We start from the raw sequence: 26,807 nt of genomic DNA, 5'->3' as shown, positions 1-26,807 counted from the left end.
AAGAACCTTCTTAAGCAAATGTCTCTTTTGTTTACAGTGCTGCAAATGTGAAGAATGCGGGGGCTGCCATAGCAGTTAGGTATTCCTACCGTTCACCCACCAGAGCTTTTGCACCACCCGTGCAAATATTAACATAGTGCAAAAGGCAGACCCCCTCATGGTGTTAGGAAAGTGGCTCTGACCCTGTTGCTTCTGAAAGAGTGTGAGGAACCCCCTCACCTCACCTCACGCAGGGGTCCATGGAACACACGTTGAGAACCACTAACTCCCTGAAGGGCAGACACAGATTTTAGTTTTTTTAAAAACCAGTGTGGCTCAAATTGAAGCTCAGTGCCCTAGTTACACCACATAGGTGCAGCTCTCCAAACCTCTTTTTTGGTCTTACAGACGTTAGGCGTGCACCAGCTCACTTATGCCCATAGAACGCGAGCCCTGCAGTGTCTTCTCTATTTGGCTGACAAGGACACTATAGAATCTCTCTTCAAAAAAACCATTGAAGAAGTGAAGTAAGTGGAATTTTTTAAGTTGTGTTCATAGAAAACAGATCATTCTTTGGAAACATAACTCTTAAGCCCCTTAGTTTGGAAGAATACATTAGGGGGGCCGTGTCAGCATTGCCTTGAGTGTCCTTGACATTCTGGCAAAGGGGAAACAGGCCTTTAAGAACATCTTGTTTCCCTTAGTTCTTTGAGACATTTAGAACCCGAGTGTTTTCTTCATCTTGCTCAAATTGATTTCTTTTTAATATTCCATGACTATATAGAAGCCTGAAATAGACATTTAACAACAAACCAGCCCAATATGTCCAAGTGCTGGCTTTTACTTTCAACCTAAATGTGGCCAGGGAGGATGATTCCTGTCCGTGTCTCTGTTTTCCAGATCTTATTTGAAAAGTATAACTTTTCTGGCATCATTCGAGACTCTGAATATCCCCATCACATATGAATTATTTTGCAACAGTCCTAAAGAAGGAATGATCAAGGGTCTATGGAAAAACCACAGCCACGAATCCATGGTATGTACCCTGAATCACCCAACGGCAAGGGACTCCGTCTCTTGTGTTCATTCAGCTGCCTGCCAGCAGATTCCTGAAAGACAGAAGCAGAGAAACTCTTATTCCTGAACAGCTCTACTGCTCTGAGAGCTGCCCTACTTTCCTATCGCAGAAGGTGACAAAGCAGCTTGGAAGTCCCTTTACCTAAGGCCTGAAGCCTTCCCCACCAACCAGAGAGAACACTTTTATAATCTGTCCCCAAGGCCTGCCTGTCCTCACCCAGACGGAGCAAAGACTGCCCTGTGCGGGGACTGTTGTTTCTCTTCCTCCTGGTTACTGGTGGGAATTTAGTCTCTGAGACAGTTGGAGCCCAGGGTGGGAAGGATATGAGGTCAACAGACAAATAGCAGCTAGGGATTCCTACTGTTCACCCAGCAGTGCTTTTGCACCACCAGCGCAAATATTAACATAGTACAAAAGGCAGACCCCATCATAGCATTAGGGAAGTGGTTCTGACCCTGTTCTTTCTGAAAGAGTATGAGGAACCCCTCTACCCCCCATGCAGGGGTCCATGGAACACACTTTGAGAACCACCGACTCCCTACTTCAGACAGAAGAAAGCAAAGGGGCAGAGGGAAGTCTGAGATGCTGTTTTTGAGTCCATAACAGCAAGAAAGAAGAAGAATAGGAGTTCCTGTTGTGGCTCGGCAGGTTAAGAACCCAACTAGGATCCATGAGGATGTGGGTTCAATCCCTGGCTTTGCTCAGTGGGTTAAGGATCTGGCGTTGCCATGAACTGTGATGTACGTTGCAGATGTGGCTCAGATCCTATGTGGCTGTGGCTGTGCTGTAGGCCAGCAGCTGCAGCTCTCATTCAACCCCTAGCCTGGGAACTGCCATATGCCATGGGTGTGGCCCTAAAAAGAAAAAAGGAGTAATTGTTTTTCTTTCCCTAGGGAGATGAGGGCCTTCATTGCAATTAGACAAATAAACATACCTTGATTATAAGCATATTTTGTTTTCAGCTGCCCTACTTTTTCCAAAGGTGGTTTGATTTACTGGTGTCCTGAAACAGCAGGATATTTTTTTCTTTTTCTGCTTCAGGCGGTAAAGTTGGTGACTGAGCTTTGTTTAGAATACAAAATCTATGATCTGCCCCTGTGGAATGGACTCTTGCAAAAACTTCTTGGCTTCAATATGGTAAGACTCAGTGCCCTAGACTGCAGAGTATTTTAACGATTTTGCACATGGAGTTCCTGCTGTGGCACAAGGGGATTTGCAGCGTCTCTGTTGTACCAGGATGCAGGTTCTATCCCTGGCCTGGCACAGTGGGTTAGAGGATCCAGCGTTGCCATAGGTCACAGCTGCGGCTTGGCTCTGATCCCCAGCCCAGGGACTCCATATGTCTTGGGGTGACCAGAAAAGGGGAAACAAAAACAAAAAAAGAAAAGAAAGAGATTTTGCACTACGTGTCCTAAACATTTTGCAACTGATACTTGCTATTAAATAGACGTATGCTAAAAACATTCGCTCTTGTTGGGTTTGTGCCCAACTAAAGAACTTGGGGTTAGGCCAGAGTAAATGCAAAATCAACTGACATAAATTTCACTGGAAACAAACAGAAGTTTCCCTGGCCTTTTTTGATGTTTGAACTCATCAGTGACCTTCTCTGGTGTTCCTCATGGAAGATAAGTTTTACTGATATTCCTTGTGAAAGTTTAAGAATTTGTTATTTCACATTGGAGTTTTCCTTTTTGGTGGTCTTTAGAACTTCTGTTTTATTTTTTCAGATTCCTTATCTAAGGAAGGTTTTAACAGCCATTTCTAGCATCCATTCTTTATGGCAGGTATGTAGTTTTCTAAAGTAAACATTATAGAATTTAATCATTATACTTGCTGGCCTCACTGGGACACTGGACTAAGTAGTCAGCTCCACAGTAAAGCTGCAGGATGCCGTTTGTTCCATTAAAATGTACCTGGACTTAGCTCAGGCATCACCTCCTTCTCCAAGACATCGCTTCTCCCAGTTCTCAGGCTTCATGAGTTACATCTTCACTTAATGCCCTCAAAACATTTTGGCTCAGCTGTAACATTAGTCACAGTGTAGTTCAACTACTGCACTTATACTACAGTTCACCTGCTCCTCTTAGACTTTGAAGATCCGTAAAGTCAGAGACCATGTTCTTACTCATTTTTTTTTTCAATTTCATGTGTTGTTCACACATATAATCACTCTCTCTATGTATATATACATATACATATAATCATTATATGTATATAAGATCACTGGAATTCCCATTGTGGCTCAGTGGAAATGAATCTGACTAGAAACCTGCAACTAGGATTGTGGGTTCGATCCCTGGCTTCACTCAGTCTGTCAAGGATCTGGCGTTGCCATGAGCTGTGGTCTAGGTCGCAAACTCGGCTCGAATCCAGCATTGCTGTGGCTGTGGTGTAGGCCAGCAGCTGCAGCTGCGATTCAACCCCTAGCCTGGGAACTTCCATATGCTGCAGGTGCAGTCCTGAAAAAAAATCACTATATATAAAATACATTATATATATAACACATATATATGTATATAGACATATGTGTGTGTTGTGTATATGGTATGTATATTATATATAATACATTATGTACAATAATATCATGTAATCACTATATGTATAATACATATAATCATTATATATGTAATATGTGTAATACATAATAGGAATATATAATTTATTCTAGTGTAATAAAGTAAGACTATAGAAATATGCTTAGTAAAACATAACTATGGTATCTTGGAGATTGTTTCATATCAACACATATAGATCTCTTTTTTCTTGAATTCACGTGTAAAATTTACCTTTTAAAGTATGCAGTTAAGTGGCTTTAATAGTCACAAAGTTTGTTACCATGACCTCTGTGTAATTCTAGAACATTTTCTTCACCCCAAAACTATACCCCCTATCCATTAGCAGTTATCCAATCCCCCTTTCTCCCTCACTCCAGCCCCTGGTAACCACTAGTCTACTTTCTCTCTCTCTGGATTTGTCTCTCTATGGACATTTCATATCAGTGGACTCATATAATATGTGGCCTTTTGTCCTTCTTTTACTTACCATGATGTTTTCAAGGTTCAGTTGCATTATAGCATGTTATCAGTACATTACTCCTTTTTATTGCTGAAAAATATTCTATCTTATGGTAGACTACATTTTATTTATCCATTTATCAGTTTATGGTTTTTTGGGTTCCTTCCACTTTTTGGTTATTGTGAGTAATGCTGCTCTGTGAACATTTGTGTACATGTTTTCATGTGGATGTATGTTTTTATTTTTCTTTAGTATATATCTAGGAGTAGAATTGTTGGGTCTTAGGATAACCATTTAGCCTTTTGAGATATCTCATTATTTTTAACTCTTAATGTTCTCCAAAATATAGAATAAAATATAAGTTACTTAACAGCTCCCCTACTGATGAAAATTTATGTGTTGCCTTACTCTTTTCTTTTCTTTTTTTTTTTTTTTTTTTTTTTTGCTTTTTAGGGCCACACTTCTGGTATATGGAAGTTGCCAGGCTAGGGGTCAAATTAGAGCTATAGCTTCAGGCCTACACCACAGCCACAGCAATTGTGGATCCTTAACCCACTGAGCAAGGCCAGCAATAGAACCTGCGTCCTCATGGATACTAGTCAGGTTCGTTAACCACTTAGCCACAACAGGAACTGCTCCTAATTCATTTTTTGAAATTCTTTCTGTTCTTTCTCCTTTCCTATGGTCCTAGCAAAGTGTCTGGCACATAATGGACTTGGTATAAATTTTGTTTTCTGAGTTGGATTTTGATACTTTTTTCCCAAATGGAACAATAATGAATCATGAAAAGATACATGCACCCCAGTGTTCCTTACCACACTGTTTACAATAGCCAAGATGTGGAAGCAACTCTAAGGCTCATCAACAGACAAATGGATAATGATGGGGGGTGGCAGGTACACACAATGGAATGGAGTATTATTCAGCCATTAAAAAAAGACTGAAGTTTTGCCACTTGCAGCATGGATGGACCTAGAGAATATTATGCTTAATGAAAGAAGTCAGACAGAGAAAGACAAATACTGTATGATATTACTTCTATATGGAATCTAAAAAAGACAAATGAGTATATATGTGAAATAGAAATAGACTCACAAATGTAGAAAACAAACTAGTAGTTACCAAAGAGGAGAGTGAAGAGGGGGCAAATTAGGGGTATGGAATTAAGAGATACAAACTACTATATGTAAAATAGATAAACAATAATATTGTATAGCACAAGGAATTATAGCCATTATAATAACTTTTAATAGAGTATAATCTGTAAAAGTACTGGATCTCTATGCTGTACACCTGAAACTAATATAATATTGTAAATCAACTGTACTTCAATTTCTAAAAATGTAAATATAAGAGTATTTAACAGGGCAAATAATAATAATAACATATCAGCGAGGACTGTATGTCAATATTCTCAAATACACAATTATGGAGGAAATTATACTAGAATATTAAAGATGTAAAACAGGGAGGTATCAACTTATGAGTTTGGTCTTAGCATCAAGACTATGAGCTCTAACCATATATAGTTCTGCAGTGCAAAAAAAGGGGAGTTCATAAGATTCCAGACATGAATTCCTTAATAGGCTTGTTTCCACAGGTTCCCTACTTCAGCAAAGCTTGGCAGCGTGTGATTCAGATACCACTACTTTCAGGTATTTTTCTCTCCCCTGAAACATTGACAATAGCATTTCATAGTTCTATGTATATATACACATTATTGTTTTTTATTCTCAGCCTCTTGTCCTTTAAGCCCCAGTCAGCTGTCAGATTGTTGTGAGAGTCTCATTGCTGTTCTGGAGTAAGTAAAGTATTTGTCTTCCTAGCCCCCCAAATCAAATCTGTTGCTTGTAAAATTCCTTTCTAATAAACATTTGTTATGAGTAATTTCCATTTTACCTCTTGATTTGAAAATAAAATATCTCTCTTGTTTTTACAATGTCTACTTTCCAACATGCAGTACAACTAGTGAACTTTATTCAATATGCATCCTCTAAAATTTGTATCCATATTTAATGTAAGTACAGGGTATCTTTTTTTTTTTTTTTTTTTGCTTTTTAGGGCCACACCCGCAGTATATGAAGGTTCCCAGGCTAGGGGTCCAATCAGAGCTACAGCTGCTGGCCTACACTACAGCCACAGTAACACAGGATCCGAGCAACATCTGTGACCTACACCACAGCTCATGGCAACGCCAGATTCTTAACCCACTGAGCAAGCCCAGGAATCGAACCTGCAACCTCATAGTTACTAGGTGGATTCATTTCTGCTGTGCCACAATGGGAACTCCCAGTACAGGGTATCTTTTGTGAATACTGTAAATCATACAGTGTTGTCTTATAGATGTTGAGTCTTTTAAGTATTCATCTTTAGCCATGTATAGACTTTCAGACACTCATAGCTTCAACAAGGAGTCTATGTAGATAGATTCTTTTATTCCATGAAGAGTTCCCTGGTGGCTCAGCAGGTTAAGGATCTGGTGTTGTCACTGCTATGGCTCCAGTCATTGCTGTAGTGCAGGTTCAGTCTGGGAACTTCCACATGGCGGAGATGCGGCCAAAAAAAAAAAAATTAAAAGACTCGAGTTACTTGTTACTAGGCATATTTAATGCTCTAGCACTTTAATGTTTAAAATTTCTGAAAGCATAGACTTGTAAGCACTGTGGAAAACTAGGAAGGCCAATATAATCTAGTAAATCAGGTTATTAACTAATTAACAAACTCTCTTAAAGATGTCCAGTTTCAGATGATCTTGACCTGATCAGAGTGGCCAGGCAGTATGTCCAGTTAGACCTTCCAGCTTTTGCATTAGCCTGTCTGATGCTCATGCCCCACTCGGAAAAAAGGCACCAGGAAATAAAGGTATCTTGTAAATTATTCCTCCAGGACTGCCAAGGAAACAGAAGGGCTCAGGTTGCATGTCCCCTGCAAAAGGTTGCACTTTGTTTTTACCAAACCTGTAAAGCATGAGTGGGGTGGGAGGTAAGACTGAAGAATAGATGAAAGTTTATCTGAGGGATGCCTGAAGAGGGGTTGAAACCTCATTCTTTATCCATGGGGAGCAATGAATTTTCCTGGAAGAGAAAAGTGAAATGGTCAGGCAGTATTTTCGAAGGAATAGTCCCCATGGGCTTGGTCAGAAGAGAAATGTGGCAAGAAGTAAAACTCTGGGAAAGCTATTGGATTTGAATAGGAATTTATCTCACTTGATCCATATCCAGCAACTCTGTGACGAGGGAAGGGAAGCTTCAGGGGAAAAGTGCCCAAAGTAGAATGGTGGCAACGAGAATGAACTCAGTGGAGAAGATGGGGGGCAGCGTGACTTGGTGACTATATGTGGGAGAAGAAGGGAGGGAAGAGTCAGGCTGTGTGTGGGTGTCTAACAAAGGAGCCAGAAGCAGTATGAGGACAGAACTTTTAAAAATAACTCCATTCCCTTTATACTATAGAATAAATAGAACGAAGCATTTTGAGATGTTTTACAATCATTTCCCCACGGGTAGAGAAGCCAGTACCTAGAGATCTATATAAATGAACAGGCATGTTTTTTTGTCACTTGCTCTAGTCATTGCATTTTTTTTGAAACCATCTGTGCCCATCTTTGACTTTGTTCTTTTCTGACTATTCTTAAACTCATCTGTTGATGCTTTTCAAAGTTTTAGTGTTTAAATAGATTTCTTTTGGCACTTAGAAGGACAAAATGCTTATTAAACAGTTCTTTTTTGGTGGAGGAATGGGTATTTGTAAAATGCTTTCTCTCCCTTTATTTCAGTAATTTTTTTGGTTGGTAAAGGTGTTTTTTTCCTAGTAGATAAGCTTTAAGATATTTCAGATTTTAAAATGAAAACTTTCTAGGCTTGACAGAAATTAGTAGTAATCATACTTATCTATTCATTGTGTTTTAAATTTTTTTCCTATAGAATTTTCTGGGCTCCTGTGACCCTCAGATCGTTTTACAGCAATTAGAGGAGCATATGAATACTGGCCGGTTGGCAGGGTTTTCACATCAAGTAAGAGGCATTTTCTTCTTTCGTTATGAAAAAGTTTGTTTTTAGAAGGTAATAATTTTCCCCAAACCAAGATTAAGTGAAAACTTAGCATCTTGATGTTTCTTCATATAGACAATTATTTTGCTTTCATTAAAACCTCAATAAATTTTTAAATGGCAAGGACCCTGGCTGTCCTGCTTACTGCTATGCTCAGTGGAAAATTCTGTAGCCTTCAATGCTTGTCATTGTGAACAGATTTTCCTCATAAGAAGTACTAAAGTGCTGGAGTTCCCACTGTGACGCAGCAGGTTAAGAATCCAGCATTGTCTCTGCAGAGGCAATTGTCCCAGCACAGTGGATTAAAGGATCTGGCATTGCCGCAGCTGTGGAGTAGGTTGCAGCTGCATCTCAGATTCAGTTCCTGGCCCAGAAACTTCCATTTGCTGCCTGTGTAGCCAAAAAAAAAAAAAAAAAGAAGAAGGAAAAAAACCCCGAAAAACTCCTAAAGTGCTTAACAACAATAATGTATTATTTATTCACTCTATGCTGACATGAGCCAAAGCCATCCCTCTTCCACCTGCAGTGATAATTTAACTCCTAATTATCAGGAATGTCTTGGTATTGAATAGGACTTGGCAAAACATGTTTTGAATATGATGATACCTGTCATTCCATAGATTAGAAGTCTGGTTCTGAATAATATCATAGACAAGAAGGAGTTTGGGATTTTGGCAAAGACAAAATACTTCACAGTGTTGAAATCACACATGATGAATACCAACAGCATCACTGAGCTAGTAAACTATTTGGCAAATGAGTTAAGGTAAGTTAATACAATTTTTTAAAAAAATCTTAATGTTGGAGTTCCCGTCGTGGCGCAGTGGAAACAAATCCGACTAGGAACCACGAGGTTGTGGGTTCGATCCCTGGCCTTAATAAGTGGGTTAAGGATCCAGTGTTGCTGCTGTGAGCTGTGGTACAGGTCGCAGACACGACTCGGATCCAGCATGGCTGCGGCTGTGGCGTAGGCTAGCAGCTACTGCTCCGATTCGACCCCTAGCCTGGGAACCTCCATATGCCACAGGTGCAGCCCTAAAAAGACAAAAAACAAAAAAAAAAAATAAAAATCAGAAAAACCTTAATGTAGAATTTCCTTAAAATTTATTTTTACTTTGGAGGAAAACGTCAAATAATTTTAAAGCTATTTGGTTATAATTAAAGGCTCCACATATTAAGCTGTAGCATCACTACTGTGCCACTAACACAGGGTATTCATAGGGTACTTGTCTTGGAACCTAATCTCTTGGAACCAAACAGTTAATCAAGCTGCCTGAATTACCAAAATAGGTGTCTTATAGTCCTGCTCTGCAACCCTACATTAGGAGTTCCCGTCGTGGCTTAGCAGTAACAAACCTTACTAGTATCCATGAGGATACAGGTTCGATCCCTAACCTTGCTCGATGAGTTAAGGATCCCACGTTGCCGTGAGCTGTGGTGTAGGTGAAAGTCACGGCTCAGATCCCACGTTGCTGTGGCTGTGGTATAGGCCAAGACAGCTGCAGCTCCAATTTGACCCCTAGCCTGGGAACTTCCATATGCCACAGGTACAGCCCTAAAAAGACAAAAATAAATAAAACCCTACATTAGGGAGTTCCCTGGTGGCCTAGTAGTTAGGTGAAAGCCTAGGGGTTTCACAAGTGTAGCCCAGATTCAGTCCCTGGTCTGGGAACAGAGATCACACATCAAGCCCTGCATACCATGGCAAATCCATCAATCTCTACGATACAACTTAAGACACTTGACCAGAAAATTGGTAGGTATCTGTAACATAAGTTTTTCTGAGTTTGGTTATCTAATTTTCCAGCACCCACAAGTTTAGAAACAGAAAGCTCCTTGGGATAGGCTTGGGAGCGGATTTGGAAAGTGAAAAATGGGAGAAATGGGCTGGCACTGAAGAAAGGAAAAGCTATCAGGATTGAAATCCTTACCGGGCCCATCCCTACATTTGGTCTGACTGTGTGGGTCACTTGGGAGGTGTCACTTTCCCGTTGCCATGCCATGGGTTTCTTTCTGCTTGTTTACCACTTGTGATTCAACCATAACCACAGGTTGTCATGAATGAATGAGTAGTATTTTTTGAGCTAAAGTTGAGATATATGTAATAAGCTGCACATACTTCAAGTGTGCACTTTGATACATTTTGATTTGGGGAGACAGCTTGGAAGCCTTCACTGTGGTCAAGAGAGCCAACATATCTATCACTCCCAAATTTTCTTCATGCCCCTCTTCTTTTCTGATTCCATAGTTTAGATGAAGCTTCGGTCTTTATAACTGAGTATTACAAGCATTGTGGGAAACCTGTGCCACCAGACGCTACTCCCTGTGAAACTCTGAAGGTAAATCTGGCCCAGAGTTATTGGGTTCTAACCTGGCACTATTTCTATTTCCGGGATTTTGAAATTGAGTCTACCTGTTCTGGCATTCTGGAGATAAATGTGTTTTTATGCATCACTGCATGTATTTTTTTGTATGAGAGAGCCCTTGATCAGGAATCAGGGGGCCTCGCTTCCACTCTCAGCTGTGTCACAAGGCAGCAGTGCTCTGAGGCCAGTAGCTGTACCTGTGCAGTCTGCCATTTTCAGATCTGGCCCTCTTGGCCTCTCAGGTGCTTTCCAGCATTACGTGTCCTTGTGAAGTCTTGTTTTTAAATACAGAAGGATGTGAAAAACTGAACTTTAAAAGGCTTTGATTGGAGTTCTCATTGTGGCTCAGCAGTAACAAACCCGACTAGTATCCATGAGGACTCAGGTTCAGTCCCTGGCCTCACCAGGGTAAGGGTCCCATGAGCTGTGGTCTACGTCACAGATGCAGTTCAGATCTGACATTGTTATGGCAGTGGTGTAGGCCAGCAGCTGCAGCTCCAATTTGACCTCTAGCCTGGGAACTTCCATATGCTGCGGGTGCAGCCCTAAAAAGACCAAAAAAAAAGGCATTGATTAATGTTGTGCTTGAGTATTCATTGTTTTTATTTCTTTTCCTTCTTTAATTAGCTAAGAGATGTAGTTCACTATAGGAAAAAAACAAAATTGGAAGAGCAAAAAATAAAAATCCAATAAAACTGATCACTGGAAATCTCAGTAACTAGAGATAAGATCAATGTTAACATTTTGGTATACATTCTTCCAAATGTTTTTTATATAAAATATGTATGTAAATCACTTCTATTCCTATTCTGAACTTAAAGTTTTTTATTTTGGAGTTCCCGTCATGGTGCAGCGGAAACGAATCCGACTAGGAACCATGAGGTTGCAGGATTCGATCCCTGGCCTCACTCAGTGGGTTAAGGATCTGGTGTTGCCGTGAGCTGTGGTATAGGTTGAAGACATGGCTTGGATCCTGCTTTGCTGTGCCTGTGGTGTAGGCTGGCAGCTGTAGCTCCAATTCAACCCCTGGCCTGGGAATTTCCATATGCCATGGATGTGGCCCTAAAGAGCCAAAAAAAAAAAAAGCCTCCATTTTGTTAACATCCATTAATAACTTCACTTGTCACTTCTGATCTCTAGTGCTCAAAGGCATAAGATTAATTTTTTTCAAAAAGAGGGAATATTGGAAACTTCCATATGCTTCATCCATAGCAAAAAAAAAAGAGAGAGAAAGAGGGGGAGAAAGAGTCTTGGTTCAAATTTATGGCCCTTAAATGTATGATTTTCTTCAAGCATATCTGTCTAAAAAGCCAAATAATTTTATACATAATTTTTAGTAATATAGTTTAGTCTTAAATTTTATAGTTTATCAAACCACTTTCTATTTAAAAAACTGACACTCATGAAAATGCTTCTGTGTTTCTTCTCATTTAGATGTTTCTTAATGGATCATAGTAGATCATCAAACCTTTTTCCAAGAAGAATAAGAAGTTTGGATTCTGCTATTAACTGACCATATTTATTGTAGGTTTAAATTGTGCAGTGTGTGTTATAGCTATTGTCAAATGTCCTTCAAGAAGAAATAACCAAGATGCTTAATAATAGACACTTGTCGCATAAAGAACTCATGTCCTGAATTAATAAATCTTTTTTTTTTTTTTTTTGCCAGTTACGTATATGACTTAAAGAAACTCTCAGTTTTTTGCACTCCATTATGAAGGAAAGTATTTTGCTCCTCCCCCGTAAGAAAAGCAACTACTTCTATTTTGTTTCTTCCACCTATATAAACATCAGTCTTTTTAATATCGTTCTGGTAAATATGTATATAATCTAAGCTGCAGAGTGTATCAGTCAGTGACCAGCCAGAAATATGGCAGCCACCCTAGGTAGTTCAAGCAGAGAAGGATTGAGGGTCAGGAATTGATTACAAAGGTGTCAAAAGGACTGAAAGGCAAAGGGGAGATTGGAGGGTAGTGCTGGAGAAGCTAAAGGGAAGGGGCTGTTCCCAGAACATCAGAAGCTGCCTTGCCTCTGAGCTGGGGCATTACGGGGAACTGCTGTTCAGGTGGCTGAGCCTCGGCCCCAAAGCTGCCGAGTCATGCTGCCGGCTGCTAAGCCATCTCTGAAAGGTAAGAGAAGCAGCATTTTGCTTTCTCCCACCTTCTAGTTCTCTAATTGGCGTCAGTGCCAAGAAATGACAGGACTGAACAGAAGCCATCTGGCAGGGAGTCTGGAGGAGGCTGTCTGCAGGCCGGAAGCCTCCAGTAGGGCAGAGGCTGGCCTGCAGGGGCAGCATGGAGCTGGAAGGCGGCGCTGATGCCCCACTCACAGAATTGCTCGTCACACCTCTCTCTCCCTTCGCAGTTTTTTGTTCTATTTGTGAATAAACTCAATTTGATTCTGCTAGAATTCACTTGCCTTTGTTTTGCCTGTTGAGAAAAATAGTATTTCTCAATATATAGAAATACTATTTTTAGTATTTCTCAGTGTATAGAAAACTTAATGTAATATGATTCAGTAACATGGGTTTGGGACTAAAACCAGTCTGGGTTTGACCTCTGACTCTCTCGCCTACTAACTGTGTGCTCCTGGGCAAGTTACATAACATTTCAAAGCCTTAATCCCCTTATTTGTAAACCTCTTACTTGTAGGAGATTTAAATGGTCATCCACTTACTCTTCTGGACATTTGCACCAATATCTTTCACAAAGCTTTTTCTGTATTGGAGTTATGTCCTTAAGATACATTCCTAATAACAGATTTACTGGTTCAAAGGAAATGAAGGACCTTTTAAAGACAAAGCGAAAATGGCCAAACTGCATGCATTTCTAAAGGTCTTCTTCACAGAAGCCAGTTCCTACCAGAAACCCTTGTCTGTTTTACTTTCCCTATCCTCCCCAAGGATACTTTTTAAAACTTGTTGCTACTTTGATAGGTGAAAATAGTGTCTCAGCATTTACATTTGTGTTTCATCAATGTCTATGTGCACCTTAAGAAAACTAATTATAAGGCTGAGATGATAAGTAGAGTCTGTGACAGTATTCTTGGGCATGAATGTGCAAAGAACGAAAGGGTCAAGTGGTGGCACTAGAACGCAGCAAATGAAAATGAAATTTTGAGCTTCCTGCACTCAAGCCGGGCTAAAAGGAGTTCTTTCCCAGCCTTAACCCTGGTTTCATTATTCAGTATAAAGTTCTGGATGTTAACTAGATTTATTGTGACGATCATTTCCTAGTATGTACAAATATCAAACCCCTGTGTTGTATACTTGAAATTGATGTTATGTCAATTTACCTTAATAAAATAATTTTAAATTGGAAGTAGATCAAATAAATGGGAAGATTAACACGCATACAAATTCTGACAGGTAACGAGTTTTTGATAAGCCAAAGAAGTGATTTTTTTGTAATATAAATATATTTGGATTTAAGTTCAAATATATTCTGCTGTATAGCACAGAGAACTATATCTAGTCACTTGTAATGGAATATGATGGAGGATAATGTGAGAAAAAGAATGCGTGTATATATATATATATGTATGTATGACTGGGTCACTTTGTTGTACAGCAGAAATTGACAGCATTGTAAGTCAACTATAATAGAAAATAAAAATCTTAAAAAGTTCAAATACATAAGTGGCCAGGATCCTTTTTGTTGACTTTTTATTATATTTTTATTATTTTTTTTGGCCACACCTATGGCATGCAGAAGTTTGGGGGTCAGGAATCAAACATGCACCATAGCAGTGACCCAAGACATAGTGGTGACAATGCAGGATCCTTGACCCCCCGAGCCACAGAGAACTCTGTTACTATATTTTTATTTACCATGGTGTTATTTTTATTCCACTCCTGGCTCCATACAGCCATTCTTCATTCCCTTCCCTAAGTATATTCTTAAAACATAAGATGGGGTTCCCTTGATGGCACAGTGGGTTGGGGATCCGGCATTGTCACTGCTGTGGCTCAGGTCACAGCTGTGGTGCAGGTTCAGTTCCTGGCCAGGGAACTTTCCTGTGCCATGGGTGCAGGCAAGAAAAAAAACAGGAGTTCCCATCGTGGCGCAGTGGTTAATGAATCCGATTAGGAACCATGAGGTTGCGGGTTCGGTCCCTGCCCTTGCTCAGTGGGTTAACGATCCGGCGTTGCTGTGAGCTGTGGTGTAGGTTGCAGACGCGGCTCGGATCCTGCGTTGCTGCGGCTCTGGTGTAGACCGGCAGCTACAGCTCCGATTCGACCCCTAGCCTGGGAACCTCCATATGCCACAGGAGCGGCCAAAGAAATAGCAAAAAGACAAAAAAAAAAAAACAAAAGCGAGATCTCACCATTGTCTTGCTTCATACTTTTTACTGGCTCCCCATGTCACTTAACAAAATCCAAGTTGCCAACTGAGGCACACTGGCACCTTTGTTCAAATTAGAAACAGATCTTGATGAAATAAAAATACGCATTTTAAGACAAGAAAGGTTTAAACAAAACCTTTTCTCTGCTCGTTTTGTCCTCTCTCATGTGCACTGTGCTTTAGGCATCAACCAGACTCCACAATGGCAGAAATACCTGCTCAAGCGTAAAGCTCAGTTTTTCTAGCACCAGTCATGTAACTCCTTAAAGATAACATTCCTGTCTCAATCCTACAAGGAGTCGCAATGACCCCCCCCATTCACCTTGTATGTGGAGACATCTTTGGTGAACACTGTGTAAAATGCCAATACAACAGTTCTCTTGAAAATGGGTGCCACCCAGGCTGATCAGGCGACCTGGGGAAGTACTGGGCCACACTGAATTGGAAGTTCTTAGCTTAAGTTCCTAGTTCTTATGACTTTATTAATGTTACTAGCTGTGTTACGTATATTTGCCTCTTTTACAAAATTATTGTTTCCTTGCATTACCAAACATATGACTGCACCTCAGATAAAATTAATGATGATTAGGCAACTTGCAATGATCAAAAACATAGTTCTATAAGATCAATGATTATAATAGTGGAGCTCCAGCTATGGGAAGAAGCAACAAGAGGGAACTATTTTCTGAACCATAACAGACCAGTAAGGCAGGTGGCCCAGAGACCTTTGGTTACTGTGAACTGGACCTAGTCCAGTAATGGTGTATTGAGTAGCCTATCAACAGAATCCGCACCTGACCTGGGAATGAGCATTCCTAGGACCCTGGGACAAATTGGTCCCAAAATGCCTCCCAAACCCTGGTTGCAATTAAGACCAAAAGGAAAGAATTATAAAATAAATAATGCTATAGTTCCTGTCGTGGCTCAGTGGTTAACCTAACTAGTATCCTTGAGGATGAGTGTTCGATCCCTGGCCTTGCTCAGTGGGTTAAAGATCCGGCATTGCTGTGAGCTGTGGTGTAGGTCGCAGACAAGATTCAGATCCCAGGTTGCTGTGGCTGTGGCATAAACCTGGCGGCTATAGCTCCGATTGGATCCCTAGCCTGGGAACCTCCATATGCCGTGGGTGCGGACCTAAAAAGACCAAAAAGAAGACAAAAAAAATAATGTTGCCCACCATCCAGTTCTGCAAGAATCAAGTCATTCACCACTGCAGTCACTAACATGTAAAAGCGCACCCTGAAAGGAAATTAGATCAGGGTGAGGCACTTTGTGCCCTGAGGAAACTGACAGAACACAGATATTCTCGGGAGAGGATTTTGTGAACCCAGTTTCTTGCCTCTTCCCACACTTAGAAAAGCACTAAAACCACCAAGATGTCTGTTCCTGGTGACTAGCAATAACCTTCTACCAGAAGTGTGCTTGCTTGCACGTACCCCTTCACCAAAATCACATATGTACTGACCTCCCGTCTTACCTCTTTGGAACAGTCCTCAGAACTCTCTGAGACATTGTCTCCCAACTTTTTTTTTTTTTTTTCTTTTTTTTTAGGGCCACACCTGCGGCATATGAAAGTTCCCAGGCTAGGGGTTGAATCAGAGCTATAGCTGCCGGCCTACACCACAGCCATAGCCACAGCCATGAGGGATCTTTAACCCACTGAGCGAGGCCCTGGATCAAACCCGAATCCTCATGGATACTAGTTGGGTTTGTTACTGCTGAGACACAATGGGAACTCCCAGGCAGGTCACATTTTTAAGAGAACAGGGTTTGAAAGCCAGATCACAGTTAGAGCTCAGTGCTACCTACCCTTCCCTTCCATAGCTTAGAAGTGGATCCAGCCCCATCTGCCTTTCCAGCCTCAGTGCCTACCACTCTCCCCTTTTCCCTGGCTAACCTCTTCCCATCCCTTGGTAGGGCATGAACGTAGTAGCCTTCACAGTACTATGCAAAGTTATCTTCACTGCCTTCTTCATTAGCTCCCTATTCATGTTTTTGTTCCCAAACCTTAGCACCATGCCCATGTGGTAGACTCTTAACACAGAGCTGTGAGATAAATGAACTTAGGCTACCCACGTTCGGGGTAAAATTCCATCCTTCAGTGTCTTAAGGGTCACATGAACAAATGAAGCCATCTCATTATGCATAACAAAAAAGGAGGAATTTAGCCACTAAATAAGGTACTATAGTTAGTTTTCATGACTCATACACATTCTTTCATCATCCCTGTTTTACACGAGGTGGCTCAACTGCTCTTCCTTGGACTAGTTGGAGTAGAAAATTTAATTAGTGGGGCCCTCTGCCTGCCCTTCCTACAGATGGAAAATCTGGTCTGACAAGGTGCAGGATATTCAGTCTTCATTCTGCTTGTTTTTTCTGGGGCCCAGAGATTTGGAATCTACTTGCTATGCTTATGTAAACACATGGGTAGTTTCTGACAGTTATCTTTATTTATTTATTTTGCTTTTTTAGGGCCGCACCCATGGCATATGGAAATTCCCAGGCTAGGGGTCCAATCAGACCTATAGCTGCCAGCCTATGCCACAGCAATATCAGATTCGAGCCGAGTTGGGACCTACACCACAGCTCACGGCAATGCCGGATCCTTAACACACTGAGCTAGGCCAGGGATTGAACCTACATCCTCATGGATCCTAGTTGGGTTCATTAACTGCTGAGCCACAAAGGGAACTCCCCAAGTTATCTTTTTTTTTTTTTTTTTTCTTTTTGCCATTTCTTGGGCTGCTCCCATGGCATATGGAGGTTCCCAGGCTAGGGGTCTAATTGGAGCTGTAGCCGCAGGCCTATGCCACAGCAACGTGGGATCCGAGCCACGTCTGTGACCTACACCACAGCTCACATCAACATCCGATCCTTAACCCACTGAGCGAGGCCAGGGATCGAATCCACAACCTCATGGTTCCTAGTCGGATTCGTTAGCCACTGTGCCATGACGGGAACTCCCCAAGTTATCTTTAAATAAGAGAATAAGACTAAATAGTTTTGGTGATCATGTCCAGCCAGATGGGAGTAGCCAAGTAAACATACAGATGTATTTAAGATCACCAGCTGGTTCCTTTTGTGTTGAATGTTGGTACCCTAGGTATAATAGACTCGTGGTCCCCCAAGTTTTTAATTGCATGCCCTTCAGTAAAAACTTTTGGTAATAAATCATAATGGAAAATAATATGAAAAAGAATACGTATATGTATGTGTATAAACAAGTCACTTTGCTGTACAGCAGAAACAAACACAACACTGTAAGTCAACAATGCTTTAATAAAATAAATTTTAAAAAACTTTTGAGGAGTTCCTCTCGTGGCTCAGTGATAACTAACCCAACTGGTACCCATGAAGATGCAGGTTTGATCCCTGGCCTCGCTCAGTGGGTTAAGGATCTTGCGTTGGTGGCATTGCCGTGAGCTGTGGTGTAGGTTGCAGACGTGGCTCGGATCCCACGTTGCTGTGGCTGTGGTGAAGGCCGGCAGCTGCAGCTCCTATTTGACTTGTAGCCTGACAACTTCCATATGCCACGGGTGTGGCCCTAAAAAAAAAAAAAAAAAAAAAAAAAAACAAAAAACCCTTTTAAGAAGCTCCTATGTGGCTCAGGATCTGGCATCATGGCAGCAGCTCCAGTCGCTGCTGTGGTTCCGGTTCGACCCCTGGCCAGGAAACTTCTGCATGCTGTGAGTGAGGCCAAGAAAACCCCAACATTTTTTCGTGTGTCTTCTTAGGGCTGCACCTGTGGTATATGCACATTCACAGACTAGGGGTTGAATCAGAGCTGTGGCTGCCAGGCTACACCACAGCTCATAGCAACGCCAGATCTGAGCCACGTCTGTGACCTATACCACAGCTCGTAGCAACACCAGATCCTTAACCCACTGAGGGAGTCCAGGGATCGAACCCGTGTCCTTGTGGATGCTAGTCAGGTTTGTTAACCACTTAGCCATGACGGGAACTCCTACATAAATCTTAAGTTCAAAGCTGGGTTACTTTTTACAAGCTGTACAATGATAATCTTTATCAAAATATAGAACATTCTAGCACCCCAGAGGACTACCTTGTGCCCCTTCCCAGAGCAGAACCCCCACTGGTAACTACTGTTCTCTATAATCACTGATTAGTAGTTTTACCTGGTTTTGAACTTTATATAAATGGACTGTTACAGCATCTACTCTTGAGTCTGAATTCATCGCTCAACGCTATAATTGGTGGACAGAAGTCCTCACAACCAGTGGGTGTGTTTCAGGGAGTGGAAGTGCATTAGTAAATATTGCCACATGGTCTTGCCAAAGGGGTTGTACCATCTACATGCCCACCAGCCACGTGTAAGAGAAGGATTGCTTCATATCCTTGACAAGGCTTTGAATCATCAGTCTTCCTAATTTTAGCCATCTTGGTGGGAGACCTTACAGTGCTCTTGATGACGGGGGCAGAGATACCAGGACAAACATCTTGTCTTCCCTCTGGCTTATCCCCACTTGAGGTTTGTGGAGAAGTGAGGTCCGCAGTGTATCTGCACATCTCAGAGTCCGGTGGCCATCACGCTATACTATGTCAATGAGGACGCCCAGCAGGATTCTGAATCTTAGCTCACAACAGCTAAGTCTTAACCCAAACTTGACAAGAGATTAGAGAACTACAGAGTGGGTTTTGTTTTGTTTTTTTTCCCTGTTTGTTTGGTTTTTTCCTAATCTGCATTTTTTTCTTTCAAGCACTCTTGATGTCTTCAAAAGCAACCAGAAAACAAAGGCTCGTGCTTTCAGAACAACCAAGGCTGAATGTTTTCTAAAGGGAATAAAGAAATTTCTAGAGCAATTTCTCTTTCTGAACTCTCCTTCCAATGTCCATAGGACCCAAGAATACCACCTCTACCTTGACTTTCTGGAGTTCCAGGAGGGATGCAACAGGATCAGCAGTTTCTCTGCAGCATCAGGACTCAAGTTCAAATCCTGGCCTAGCACAGTGAGGTAAGTTAAAGGATCTGGTGTTGGTGCAGCTGTGGTATAGGTTACAACTGAAGCTTGGATCTGATCCCTGGCCTGGGAATTCCATATGTCACAGGGTGGCCAAAAAAGAGGACAAAAAAACCCAAACTGATTTTCCCTTGATAAGTGATCCTACAGCTTAAAAAAAAAAAAAAAAAAAAAAAGACGTGCTTTATTGAAATGCAGTTCACATACCAAACAATTCACCTAAAGCCTTAAAGCATACAATTCAATGGTTTTCAGTATATTCACAAATATATAAACCTTCACCACAATTTTAGAACATTTCCATCACCTCTAAAAGAGACCCCATATTTTTAACTACCATCCCCCTCCTCTCCTTCAATCCCCACTCCCCACAAGCCACCACTAATCTACTCTCCGCCTCTATGAATTTCCTATTCTGGACATTTCCTATAAATGGAGTCATACAATATGGAGCCTTTGTTCACTTAACATAAGTTTTCAAGGCTCACCTACGTTGTAGCCTGAGTGGACACTTCGTTCTTTTTTATGGTGGGATAACAGCCCCTTAAATAGATCTCATTTTGCTTATCCATTCATCCATTGATGGAAATTTGAGTTTTTTCCACCTCTAAGCTATTATTTTAAAAAATATTGCTATATCCTACAGTTTTTTAACCACCTCGATTCTTTTAGAGGTTTTTGTTTAATTTTCTGGCCACACCTGTGGCATATGGAAGTTCCTGGGCCAGGCAGGGATTGAATCAGAGCCACAACTGCAACCTATGCTGCAACTGCCCTGATGCCCAAATCCTTTAACCCACTGTGTCGGGCCAGGGATCAAACCCACACATTCACAGTGACCCTGTGCCACTGCACTTAGACTCTTAATCTATTGTGCCACAGTGGGAACTCTTGGGTGTTTTATTAACTTATTTTCGATATGTATACACAGACTTGTTCATTCTTAAGATATCAGGTAAGACTGTGATCAGATTTTTTTCCACTCCCTGTCTTGTCTCTGGGAAAAGTTCTTGGCACATACTATGCTGTTTCCTTTTTTTCTTTTTTTTTTTTTCCCGCTTTTCTGGGCTGCACCCTCCACATATGGAGGTCCCCAGGCTATGGGTCCAATCGGAGAGCTACCACTGCCTGCCTGCCTTCCGGCCTATGCCACAGCCACAGCAATCCAGGTCCGAGCCGAGTCTGTGACCTACACCACAGCTCATAGCAACGCTGGATCCTTAACCCACTGAGCAAGGCCAGAGATCGAACCCACAACCTCGTGGTTCCTAGTTGGATTCATTTCCATGGCACCACGATGGGAACTCCCAAACTATGTTCTTTCAAATCTTTGTTCCCATTCCCTTTGCCTAGTTACCTCCCACTCATTCTTCATTATATATTTACTCAAAACCCAAGTTCCTTGAATAACTTAAGAGAATATCTCATTTATATGATTATGTATCTATGTATGAAGTGTTAGGATATTCTTTGCATTCAAAGAAATATGAACCAGGAAGAATTGCATTTATCTCAAAACCAAGATCATTGTCCACTCGTTTTTTCAAGACTTTATCTAGACCTGATTTTTTTAAGTCTTAAAAGGATATGTTACTCATAATCCATATATATTTCATACCTCAAAAGAAGAAGTGGTAATTTACAAAATTTCTTCCTCTTTCTTCCCACCCCATAATATCACATGTTGAGTAGCTGCTGCTGTTTTCGTTCCTGTGCAGCCAGAATATCTAGGAAAAATTTTGTCATCAAATGACATGGATGCATATGCTGGTGCTTCAATCTGTGCTTTTTGTTTTTTGGGGGTTTTTTTGGGTTTAGAGCCTTACCAGAGGCATATGGAGGTTCCCAGGCTAGGAGATGAGTCAGAGCTTCAGCTGCCGGCCTACAGCACAGCTGTAGCAATGTGGGATCCAAGCCAAATCTTCGACCTATACCACAGCTCACGGCAACACCGGATCCTTAACCCACTGAGCAGGGCCAGGGATTGAACCCTCATCTTCATGGATCCTAGTCGGGTTCGTTAACCACTGAGCCACAAAGGGAACGCCTTCAATCTCTGTTTTTAAAATGACTCTTAAACAATCACATTCTACAGTATTGATTGTAATATTTCATTCATTTGTAAGTTTTCATGCTCTTATATTAGCAGGTGGCCTTTTGTCAGGAAGTTCCATGCTTTTGGTTCAATTGAGATTACTGGTGGGATTTTACTATATTTTCATTTTGACTTTCATCTCCGGACTTAGCGAAAGTGAAAAGAAAATGTAAGTGGTGAGGGCTGTCAGGAGAAGTGAACCAAGACACCTTAGAGGAAAAGGAACCAGAAGGATGAAAGCCAGTGACCAAGTTCTGCCGTGACATCGTCTTCATCCAGCATCCTTTGTTAGGCCTCTGAAAAGGCAGTGGAAAAAACTCAAGTTTGTCTCCTATTTGCCGCAAATATCTCTGTATTCACTTTCTAGGCCTGTCAGAATGAAGGATTATTAACCGGATGATTTAAAACATCCAAGAGGTCCCACTATGGTTCAGTGGGTTAAAAACCTGACATAGTATCTGTGAGGATGCGGGTTCAATCCGTGGCCTCACTCAGTGGGTTAAGAATCTAGCGTTACCTAAAGCTACAGGGTAGGTTGCAGATACAGCTTGGATCTGGTGTTTTTGTGGTTGTGGTGTAGGCTGGCAGCTGCAGCTCCAATTTGACCCCTAGCCTGTGAACTTCCATATGCTGCAGGTGTGGCCGTAAAAAGAAAAAAAAATCCAAAACTTACTCTCTTACATTTCTGGAGGCCAGAGACCCAAATTAAGGTGTCATCAGGACCACATCCCTCCAAAGGCTGTAATGGAAAATCCTTTCTTACTTCAGCTCTTGGTGGTTTCAGCTGTTCCTTGGCATCACCCCAACCTCCATCTCCATCATCACATGCATCGCATGCATGGCCCTTGTCGTGTGTGTGTGTGTGTGTGTGTGTGTGTGTGTGTGTGTCCTAATCCCATGTGATCTCATCTTTCTGTTTGTCTTTTTACAGCTGTACCTGCAGCATATGGAAGTTCCCAGGCTTGTGGTCAAATCAGAGCTGCAGCTGCCTGCTTACACCATAGCCATGCCAGATCTGAGCCACACCTGCAACCTATGCTGCAGCTTGCAGCAACACCAGATCCTCAACCCACTGAGCAAAGGCAGGGATCGAACCCGCAGCCTCATGGAAACTATGTTGGGTTCTTAATCCACTGAGCCACATCAGGAACTCCTCGTCTTCTTCTTCTTCATATTTTTTGGTGGCATGTGGGATTTTCCCGGGGCCAGAGATCAAACCTGAGCCACAGCAGCGACAACTTAACCCACTGAGCCACAGAGGAACTCCCTGTGTGATCTCATATTAATCCTTACATTAATTATATCTGCAAATACACTATTTCCAAATAAGGTCACATTTTGAGGTTCCAGGTGAACATGAGTATTGTGGCGGGGGGGCAGGGGGACAACCTTCAACCCACTCCAACTTCCTTCTTCAAATTCTACCGCTTCTGCCTTTTGGATAAAGTAGCTATTCCTTTGAGTGCCACTGAGCTCTCTTACTTTGCCACTGATAAGAAACGACCATCTGATTTTTACCAAACTAATGGACAGAAAAGTACAGAAATCGTAACAGATTTTTCACAAAGACTATGCGCCCATGAAATAATAAGCACCTAAATCAAGATGTAGAAGGGAAGGAGTTCCCGTCATGGTACAGTGGTTAACGAATCCAACTGGGAACCACGAGGTTGCAGGTTTGATCCCTGGCCTTGCTCAGTGGGTTAAGGATCTGGCATTGCCGTGAGCTGTGGTGTAAGTTGCAGGCATGGCTCAGATCCCAAGTTTCTGTGACTGTGGTGTAGGCCAGCAGCTACAGCTCCAATAGGACCCCTAGCCTGGGACCGTCCATATGCCGCGGGTATGGCCCTAAAAAGCAAAAATCAATCACTCAGTCAAGACATAGAACGTTCCCAGTATAGATTAGGATCCATAGTCTGTCTCTTTTTTGTTTCTATTAAAGAAAAAATTTTAAATGTGGTAAAACACACATAAGACAATTTACTATCTTAACAATTTTTTCTTTTTTTCAATTTTTTCTTTTTTTTAACAATTTTAACAATTTTTTAACAATTTTCTCTCTCTCTCTTTTTTTTTTTTTTTTTTAAATGACTGCACTCCTGGCCTGTGGAAGTTTCCTGGGCCAGGAGACTGAATTTGACCCACAACTGCAACCTAGGCTGCAGCAATGCAGGATCCTTTAACTTACCGTGCCAGGCATCGAACCCACACCTCCCCAGCAACCCAGGCTGCTGCAGTCAGATTCTTAGCCCACTGTGCCATGGTGGGAACTCCATCTTAACCATTTTTAAGTGTACAGTTCAGCGGCATTAAGTACATTCACTTTGTTGGGCAACCATCCCACCATTCAGCTCCAGAACTTTCCATCTTGCAAAACAAAACCCCCAGCCCTGCTAAATAATAATTCTCCCAGCCCCTGGTAACCACCATCCTACTTCTGCCTCCATGAATTTGACTACCCTAGGGACCTCATGTAAGTGGAATCATATAGTATTTTTTCTTTTTTGTCTGGTTTATTTCACTCAGCATAATGTCCTCTTGGGTTCATTCATGTTGTAATATGTGTCAGAATTTCCTTCCTTTTTAGGACTGAATAATATAGGAACCATGTTCTTTTGAAAGGTGATGACAACCTCCGATGGATTTTTATGGTTAAACTTGTACTTATTTTCATCCCTGATTCTAATGAATGAACAATGAATGTATCATTAGTGTTTTCCTCTTTGGTGATTTTAGAGTTCAGTTTTTCAGGTGTTTTTTTTTTTTTTTTTTGTCTTTTTGCCTTTCTTAGGGCCACTCCCACAGAATATGGAGGTTCCCAGGCTAGGCGCCTAATCAGAGCTGTAGCCGCCAGCCTACACCAGAGCCACAGCAACTCAGGATCCGAGCCATGTCTGTGACCTACACCACAGCTCATGGCAACGCCAGATCCTTAACCCACTGAGCAAGGAAGGCCAGGGATCGAACCTGCAACCTCATGGTTCCTAGTCGGATTCATTAACCACTGCGCCACAACAGGAACTCCCAGTCTTTCAGGTTTTTAAACCAGAACCTAGCCCTCTGCTCTGTGGTTTCAGCTGTGTTACCCCATCTCACGTGCATTTTAATTATCCCACTGAATCTATAGAAGCTAAAGAATCAATAGCTTTCAAAAGTGGATGAGAGTAACCACAGGGGCAAGCCTTAAAAAGCCATCTTAGGAGTTCCCATTGTGGCTCAGTGGTTAACGAATCCAACTAGGAACCATGAGGCTGCAGGTTCATTCCCTGGCCTTGCTCAGTGGGTTAAGGATCCGGCGTTGCCGTGAGCTGTGGTGTAGGTTGCAGACGTGGCTCAGATCCCACGTTGCTGTGGCTGTGGTGTAGGCCGGTGGCTACAGCTCCGATTGGACCCCTAGCCTGGGAACCTCCATATGTCGCAGGAGAGGCCCTAGAAAAGACAAAAAAAAAATTTTTTTTTTTTAATTAGTCTTTCCAGAATTCCTGTTGTGGCTCATGACGATATGGGTTTGATACGTGGCCTCCCTCAGTGGGTTAAGGATCTGGCATTGCTGCAAGCTGTAGTGTAAGTCACAGATGTGGCTCCAATTCTACCTCTAGCCGGGAAACTTCTATATGCCACAGGAGTGGCCCTAAAAATAAAAAATAATTTAAATAAATTTGTCTTTCCTCTCCCTTTCTTTGCAGCTGACTCACAGGCAAACCTCGAAGGACCTTGACAGTAAGTAGTTTAGATTTAACTCAGTATCCTCATCCTGGCAGCCCTCTGCAAAACACAGAATTCTGTGTTTTGTTTCCTTTTATTTAAGCACACTTACTCATTGTTTTGGAAATACCTCACATTCCAGGAGATTCAAGACTCTCTTGAATAAACCAGTCACCTCTTTTTAAACAAGACCCATTGAGTATATGTGAGGATAGAAATGTAATCCCTTGTACCTATTAGAGATCCGCAGAAGAATACATCTTAATTCATTTTCATCATGGCTACAGCCCTGCAACATTTATAGACAAACGTAACACCTTCATCAGCAGAAGGACCTAGTTCCCTTAATCCATCAGGTGGAAAACAGGTTTTTACCACAGGCGACTTAAGTCATTTATTTCCATAGTTTACACATTACGCAATGATTTAGGACTGAGAGCCAAGAAATAGAGTTAAGCGCCAGACAAAATCCAACCACATTTCAGGTATTAATGTCTACTCTTAGCCCTTAAATGCCCTTGTGAAAGCCACCCAGCTGCATTATCCTTTCTCTGAAATCTTTCAACTTGTGGAGTAGAGCAGGCACCTTAAAGGGTGGCCAGGCCAGAACTTTCCAGAACCATAGAAACATGAGGCAAAAGTGGTGGAGAAGGAACCACTTATCTTTCTCTGCTTGCTCCCAGTCACAGCCTAATGATGCAGAAAGGTCAACCTGATTTTGAAAAGGGATCACCTTCACCGCATAGAATTAATGTTTCACACAGAGAAAGCGTGAGTTGTCTACAATGTCTGGTCCTGTTTGAGCGTTAGATGGTAAACTCAAAAACTGAGAGAAGCTGCACAGACCTGATGGTGTGGCCAGTGACTCCATCTTTTCTGCAGCACTCAGAGCCGACAACTCTAAAGTATCACACGTACACCTAGTCCATCCAGTTTTTGAAACACTAAGACTGGCTAGAAATAGGGAGCATGGGATCTGGGTTCATTTTGGGGATCACACACACACCCCTACACCCACACCCACCCTTTTTGCCTTATCCTGAGAATGAGCTGCAAGGGAGAATTCTTCATCATTCGCTGTCTACCTACAAGCTAAAAATGTTTATTTCTTTCACTTTCGCGGTAACAACACATTATGTTATCCTTTCTCTCCAGGGAGAGACACAGAAAATGAACATGGCTGCTGTTATGAAAATGAACC

At 41.8% G+C, this 26,807-nt stretch overlaps 1 protein-coding gene across 8 annotated transcripts in view; it reads left to right on the top strand.

The window, feature by feature from the left end:
- The window catches only part of KNTC1 (kinetochore associated 1), an 88,670-nt gene extending 74,552 nt beyond the window's left edge, over positions 1-14,118 (top strand). For 6 of the 8 annotated variants that reach the window (XM_084995980.1, XM_084995979.1, XM_084995982.1 and 3 more), the window contains 11 exons: positions 388-506; positions 880-1,015; positions 2,099-2,194; positions 2,785-2,841; positions 5,673-5,727; positions 5,810-5,873; positions 6,805-6,934; positions 7,993-8,082; positions 8,739-8,884; positions 10,367-10,457; positions 11,919-14,118. In XM_084995980.1, coding sequence (XP_084852106.1) covers positions 388-506; positions 880-1,015; positions 2,099-2,194; positions 2,785-2,841; positions 5,673-5,727; positions 5,810-5,873; positions 6,805-6,934; positions 7,993-8,082; positions 8,739-8,884; positions 10,367-10,457; positions 11,919-11,939 — 1,005 coding nt within the window. In that variant the 3' untranslated portion in view covers positions 11,940-14,118. The remainder of the gene's footprint in view (positions 1-387; positions 507-879; positions 1,016-2,098; positions 2,195-2,784; positions 2,842-5,672; positions 5,728-5,809; positions 5,874-6,804; positions 6,935-7,992; positions 8,083-8,738; positions 8,885-10,366; positions 10,458-11,918) is intronic. The other 2 variants (XR_002338925.2, XR_014827219.1) reach the window with 2 other exon arrangements.
- Positions 14,119-26,807: the final 12,689 nt, after the last annotated feature.

Source organism: Sus scrofa, chromosome 14, assembly GCF_054392235.1.
Source record: "Sus scrofa isolate SSC_HxYL_T2T_F1_AM1 chromosome 14, Sscrofa_HxYL_maternal_Yorkshire_Landrace_v2.0, whole genome shotgun sequence".
Lineage (NCBI taxonomy): Eukaryota > Metazoa > Chordata > Mammalia > Artiodactyla > Suidae > Sus > Sus scrofa.
The sequence above is the reverse complement of the archived record's forward strand: the minus strand, read 5'-3'. Positions and strand labels throughout refer to the sequence as shown.